Source organism: Pteropus vampyrus, unplaced genomic scaffold, assembly GCF_000151845.1.
Source record: "Pteropus vampyrus isolate Shadow unplaced genomic scaffold, Pvam_2.0 Scaffold7, whole genome shotgun sequence".
Classification (NCBI taxonomy): domain Eukaryota; kingdom Metazoa; phylum Chordata; class Mammalia; order Chiroptera; family Pteropodidae; genus Pteropus; species Pteropus vampyrus.
The window spans coordinates 591,903-599,183 of record NW_011888788.1 but is presented as its reverse complement, the minus strand read 5'-3'; the positions used below and the strand labels follow the sequence as shown (position 1 = coordinate 599,183).

At 41.9% G+C, this 7,281-nt stretch overlaps 1 protein-coding gene across 1 annotated transcript in view; it reads left to right on the top strand.

Annotated features, from left to right (window-relative positions):
* Nucleotides 1-283: 283 nt before the first annotated feature.
* Nucleotides 284-7,281, top strand: part of ZNF343 (zinc finger protein 343) — an 11,826-nt gene continuing 4,828 nt past the window's right edge. The window contains 3 exon segments of the mRNA XM_023536973.1: nt 284-1,343; nt 1,525-1,583; nt 5,955-6,079. Of these exon segments, the coding sequence (XP_023392741.1) occupies nt 1,226-1,343; nt 1,525-1,583; nt 5,955-6,079 (302 nt within the window). The 5' untranslated portion in view covers nt 284-1,225.

The window sequence follows — 7,281 nt, the reverse complement described above, 5'->3', positions numbered from 1 at the left end:
GGCAAAGATTAAACACACATATTTATGCTCCCCACCCCACCTTTCCTAAAGGTGCCTTTGCTTAAAATGAAGTTTTTAGTTGATGTGTAGTAAAATTTTCCCACCTCTTCCTTAATGTCTTCTGTATTTTAAATATTTTTTCTTTTTAAAGAAAGTCTGCCTGTGTACATTCTATATGTTTCTAAATGTTTATTTTTTCGGTGCTAATATTTAGCTCTTTCTCTACTTATCCTAATCATATGGCAGAAGAGAGAGTGACCATCTGTGCTTATGGTGTTAGGGAATGAATCTAAGAGCTTCTTAGGGGAACCCTAGCTAGCCTCAAAAGGGAACTTGGCAGCAGTAGGACTGCCATCATTTGGGCTGAGATCCTGGACAGGGTGTCTGAGTTGCTTCTGATGGTGGTAAAGATCCTAATACCACCTGCCTTTTAGGACCACATGAGTGGAGGACTTCAGCTTGGGACCATCAGGAGACACAAATGTACCTCTCTGATAAGGCAGTGTGGCATACACGTATAAAAAAGAAAGGTGGGAGGTTATCTTTACAGAGTCATTGTGAGTCCTGGAGCTCTTCCTAGACTAAGGACTCAGTTTGATCCCACCCCCCACTCCCCAAAAAAACCAAAACTAACTCAGAGTACAGGAACATAGGGGATCAAACAGCTGGAACCCTGGGCCAGCGGATTAGGAGCTGAGTTCTGAATGCCCCAGTTAGTCCGGAAGGAGACATTCTGAGGCTCTTTCTCCATAGGCATTATGCTGTTTCTTCTCTCTGACTCAGGCTCCAAGTGACAGAGGTTGATACAAGACATGGGGTTTGTACCTGAGGTTCAGGGGTGGGAGGAAAGTGTAAATTGTCACATAAGGGAGAGTGGCAGGGGACAGACTTAAGGGCCTACAGGCTGGAAAGGAATGAGATAAAAAAAATCCAGGGAACCTCCATAGACTGAGACTCCATATTTGTTGAAGAGGAGGCTGTGAGAGGGCAGGATCTCTGCCGAGGAGGCACAAACTTAGGGCCTTATTGTAAAGGTCCTGGCAGTGTCAAATTGCCTCTCCACTCCACAGGTCCTGCAAGGCTTCATGGAAACAAGGTGGGCTTTTATAAGGAAGAAAGTTTGGAGAAGTCATCTCAGGCAGCAGAACTTGATCTCGAGATGAAATAACTTCTACCTGGCCTTCTGGCAGAATTTCAAGGCAAACACTGGGCTGACCCTGAGACCATGATGTTGCTTAATCCTTCTATTTGAGGAGAGCAGGACTGGGAGGAGATTTTGCCTTTGGAGAACAGGGAAGATATAGAGACCATGAAGAAATTCACCCAAAATCATGTGGCAAAAGGTGAGAGTTGTTGAGGGTAGGGAAGGTGAAGAGGGGGAGCAAGGCTCCAGGTTCAGCTGAGAATGCTCTAGCGACCATAGCCGAGTAAAGGGACCACTTACTCCATTACAAGGCTTAGAGGACCTGCTCTGGGAGCATTATGGGAGGCCTGGTTTCTCACAGCTTCTTTTTCTTCTCCTAGGTTTGGCTTCTAACGATACTGACTGGCTCCAAGCAAAGGAGGGAAAGCCTAAAATGCCAGTGAGTTGGGGTTACTTTTTTTGTTGTTGTTCTGAAATGCTGGTTCATTTTCCAGAGACTAGGTATACTGTATGTTCATCTGCCATGGCCAGTCTTGGGAAGAGAAAAGACAATCAACAAGTCCATGCCTGTGTCAGGCACTGTGTTGGCCACTTCATAATGATTTCTGCATTTGTTTATTTTATTTTCCTTGTTGAAAAATATACCCAAGATTAATAGTAAGAGTCCAGGAAACTTTAAAACATAAGGGATATTTTTGAAAAACAGATTATTAAAAATCTTAAATGTACTGTTAAATTAATTTCATTTCATATCCATACTAATATTTTGCACTGGATTTTTTTTTTTTAACTATTGAAATGTTCGAACCTATATAGAAGTGGAAAGCATAGTAATAAAGGGCCTCAGATACCATCATCCAGCTTCACCAGTCATCTGCCATGGCCAGTCTTGTTTCCTTTCTACCTCTCCCGTGTCCCTCACTGGATTATTTTAGACAAATCTCAGCCATCATAACATTTTCTCCATAATTCTTAAAAATAGCTGTAAGAGGGTGGTGGTAGTGGTAATACTGTTTATTCCAGAGAGAGAAAGTCTGGCTAGGGGGGGTTGTGATTTGTGCATGGCCACACTCATCTAGTCAGTGGTAGAGCTAGGATTTCAACCCCATTTTCTCTGACTCTCAAGCTCCTGCATCTTCTAGTGTATTGCCTTCAAGACTCTGCCACATAAATCCCCATCTAAAAATGTAGGAGCATATTTTTCAGTTCTAAGGAATGGGCCTGCATTATATAATGAATGACTCATACAGAATACTCTCTCTAGATACAATGCTTCACACCCCCCATTCTCTTCTTTACCAGAAATTTGATGTATTCTTTTATATGAGATGTGTGTGTAAGATTCTGCAAGCCAAACCAATAGGTTTATAAGTAGACTATCAAGAAGCCTACAAGTTCTTTGGAAAAATAATGTGTAAAAACAAGAAATGATGGCAATAATAGTAATTTTTACTATAATGATTGAATTGGTTACATAATCGTGCAGTAAATGCTATTACAAAGTGCTAGCCTAACGCTTTCAAAGCAATGTCCAGCCACTCACAGTTTATTGATAATTAAACTCAGTGATACAGCAGGACAGGGCACATTCCTTGAGTGGTGGCGGTGGGGGGGGTGGGGTAGGGGCGGAGCTCAAGCCCTACACTGAGAGAGAAAAGGGTTCTTTGCTGAGCCCAAGAAAGAATTGAAACGCCTGCTAAAGTTAGAGCCAAAAGGAAAGTTTATTAGAGAAGGGAAAAAGCAAAGACGAGAAAGTAAGGACAAAAAGCCAAGACAAGAAAAAAAGCCCCCATGTTGGGTAATCCAGTTTATATATCACTTAGTTTTTCTGTGAATCACAGCTCAAAGACTTTTGTTTACCCATTTTCCTTTGACATGGACATACAGTGAGAAAGGATAAGAGTATCTAGCATGTAAAGGTACAAATGTGTTGTGTGAAAGGGCTGCTGATAGTTCCTAGCCTTCGATCCATAGGTTCCCCATGATTTTAGCCGTAGGGAATGAACGATTTTGTGTAGGGCACCGCTAAAAGACTGTTTTCCCTCTTTTCCCTTCACAATGTGGGAAAATGGGTTAGTAATCCCAGGAAAAAATCTTCCTTTGTTCTGCAGGTTTCCTAGTGGTCTGCTATAGGGCTGATAAGCATATTGCAATCTCTGAACAAGCTTGATTTAACATTTTTATTCTCTTGCCTCCTCCCTACATTAATAGGACACAGGACAAGTATTTCTGGAATGGTGATGTGAGGAGCTCCACAGACTGTCTCCCCAGTAAAACAACCAAAATGATTTTAAAAACCTATAAAACCCAGCCATTTAAAGCCACCTGCCCTAAGGACATATATACAAATGGAGAAACTGTCCTAAGGACATATATACAAATGGAGAAACATTTCAAGAAAACTCTCAGTGAGAACGGCAAGAGTCGATGGCATTTGGCCACCAACCTGCTCCCTTGTGCCCACTCTTCAGCTCAGCATAATGGAAGCTCTACTCTGAGTGGGTATAGTTGAGAAGGGGGCTCATTCTCTCAGTTTCCAATCTAGGACTATACTTTTCCCCCAGGAGAGGCAGGCCACCTCATCACTCCCAGCTCAGTGTTGCAGGCAAGCTAGTCAAGAGACCTGGGGCTTTCTTCCTCCACCACCCCCTGTCTGTAGGAGAGAAACTCTGTCTTTGGCACAGGAGGGACCTGATTGCCTTCTCCCCAGCTTGCTCATAGGGCAGAGATTCCCTGCCAGGAGGGGAAAGCTGAGAAGAAACAAACTGCCACTCCCGCCCAGTGCCCTGCTCTTAGCAGGAGTGTCACTCAGAGAAGTGGTTGCTCATCCTGTTCCTAGCTTTGAGCAGTGATGCAGAGGTCCTGCCTGGGGGAGAGGCACGTTGGAAGAACAGAGACCAGCATAGTGCTCCCTAAGGGCACTGGCTTTATTTGGAACTGAGCATAGGGAAGTTGAAGCCTAAGGGTGCTTTTAAAAACAATGGAGATTTTGGTGGTGAGTAATGAAGAGGAAGCTGGCAGGTCGGTGATAGCAACAAGCAAAATGGCAGATCAGCTAAAAGTTTAACAGAGGAGCACAAGGGAAAGAGATAGCTGAGAAGAACCCTCCTAGGGTCTCAAATACTAGCTTTAAAACTACCCCTGTAAAAGGGCCTGCCTTTAATTGGATCGGACTCTGAAGCCATTTATAACCCCAAGACATTGTTGAATATAATAGAGCAGTCAGCTAGTGATTAGTGGAGGCTAATAGCTGGGTGTGATGTGAATAGAGGCAGACCATCCGGAACCTTAGGAACCTTAAGAGGGAGATCAGGGAAGGACACTAAGAGCCCTGCTAAAAGGACTGTCATTTCTGGAGGGGGGAGGGTCAGAGTGACTGTTTGCGCACTCAAGGCTGCATCCACTAAGCCACATCTTCAGGGGAATAGCCTTTTTTGAACTAGTCCAGACAAGTCACAGAACATTGGACAAGCATTCACAGCAACAGCCTGGGGAGGGGGCACAGTTTATTTTTATTTTTACATAAGATGTCCAGTATTCAACAAAAAAATTATATAGGTAGGTAGATAGGGAAATAGAGAGGCAGGGAGAGAAAGAGAAAGAATATATGAATACGAGAATGAGTGAAAGCCTAAAATTTTCCTGGTTTTTAAAAACACCTTTTCAGTTCTCTGTGTTAAATTATCTCACTGGATTGTAAATTCATCTTCCCTTTATTGGTTAGGAGTTGTTCATTGGATGATGCACTCTGAACACAAAGTTTCTTTTAATAGAAGTTCTCCAGCTCATTCTCAATTCTTCCATCTCAGAATTCCTCCAGTACAAAACCTCAGGGTCATTTTCCAGAGCACTGTTTGAGGTTTTCGAATTGATTCACAAATCATTTTATTGCAGGAAGCGACACCCGATGGAGGAATTTGGACACGCAGACAACTTTGTTAGAGGAAGGAGAATTTATTGGCCGGCGGAGCATGTAGGGTTAACAACACCATGCACGAGCTCCCCTTGGTTAGATTTTTTACAGTTTATATACCCTTGTCCATGCAAGTGGTGTGTGATTCCTTTGTCTGAGGTTTCACTTGTGTTTCATGACTCAGGATGGGGAGGAGGAGCTTCGGGTGGGGAGCAAGGGGATAGGAATTTCCAGACTATTGGTCTTATCTATTTACTGGTCATTTTGCCTTGTAGAACCCACGACCTTGGCATTGTCAGCACTGTTATAGAATTTTCGGAGAGAGGGGACACCGAGGCTATAAGCAGAAAGTAGCACTTATTGATGCTGGCACCAGCTCAGCAGATTCCTATCCAAAGGCTGAGCCCCGATTGTAACATAGCAAGCAGTTTTACACGGTCTTGTTATTCTTACACAGCTACAGTGATAAGGAAGAGCATTAGTTGGATAGCAAGCTATGAATCAACAGATGAGAGTCCTGAGGTTGGGGAGGTTGCTATGGGAAAACATGTTAGCTAGAGAGTCCTGGGTGGGGAGAGGGCGGTCAGGAATGGATTTAACTGGCTCAGTTGGTCATTTCTGCAAGCCTTTTCCTTTGCATTTTTCAGATGCCTCCTCTCCTCTCTTAATTTCTCTAATGAAATCATAAGTGTTGTATACATCAATTATGCTCCCCTCAGATTTTAACACAAAGCCATGGTGATGCCCAGAAGAATTTGATACAGAGAACTGTGTACTCTGAAAGAACTAGACCAACTTCTTGTATATCCAGATTCTCCAGGGCCACCAGGTATGCTCTCCTTCCACTGGGAAAATTGATGGTGACTTGCTATCCAGTAATTGGCTGCTTGTTTACAGGTGCCTGTTATATTCAGGGATGTGGCTGTGGTCTTCACAGAGGCAGAATGGAAGAGACTGAGCTCTGAGCAGAGAAACCTATACAAAGAAGTGATGTGTGAGAATTACAGGAATCTTCTCTCATTGTGGGAGGTTGTGTTCTTCATTAATTCAGTAGAGATTTATTGACTACCTATTATGTGCCAGAAAATGTTCTAAACACCTAGAAGAACCTATTAGTAAATGAAATAGTAACCATTGTCCATGGATGCTTACTTTTTCTAGTGTGTAGAGACAGACAACATACAAAAAGCTTCATATACAGGGATATTATGACATGATATGGTGTTTTAGAAGCACTATCCAGTAAAAAATAATTAAAAAGTGGAGCAAGATAAAGGAGGATTGAGTGTAAGAGGGTGGCTGGCTGAATTTTGAAACTGGGTATTTGAAATCAGTGAGGAGGTAACGTTTGACCAAGGATATAATGTGGTGAGGGAGTTAGAGCTCTGGGTACCTAGGGTAAGTGCATTCGGGTAGAGGGACTCATTGGTGCTCTGACCTTAAGGAAGGGATATGCCTACTGGGTAGAAGGAATTGCAAGGAGGCCAGTGAGAACTGAAGCACAGTTTGCAAGGAAGAGAGTAGTGAGAAATGTCTTCTGTGACAAGTTAAAATTAAATGTCAGCGTTCATAGGGCTTTTGGGTTTCATCGGCCATATTTTTTTGTCATTGATTTAAAAATGTACGTTGATTCTTTAAATCTAGGTTGATAGATACTTTTGATTGCAGCTTTACTTTGATTCAGGGGTTCGGCACCTTTTTCTATAAAGGACCAGATAGTAACTATTTTAGGTTTTGTAGGTGATATGGTCTCTCTAACCACACTCACTTCTGCCCTTGTAGCACTAAAGTATTCACAGACAATACATAAATCAATGAGCGTAGCTGTATTTCAATCAGACTTTATTTGTGGACACTGAATTTTGAATTTCATATAATTTTTATGTATCATGAAATATTATTCTTTTGACTTGTTTCCAACTCTAAAATTTTAAAACCATTTTTAGCTTGTAGACTGCAATAGGAGGCCAGATTTAGCCTGTAGACCTTAGTTTTTGCACCCCTTGTTCTAGATCAGTGCCATCCAGTGGAAATACAATGTGAATCACATGGGTAATTTTAAATTTCCTAGTGACCACATTAAAAAAGTAGAAATAAATGTCACCGGTGAAATTAAAATATCGTATTTAACCCAGTATATCAAAATATTATCATTTCATCATGTAAGCAATATAAAAAATTAATGAGATATTTTACTTTTTTTGTACTAAGTGTTCAAAATCTA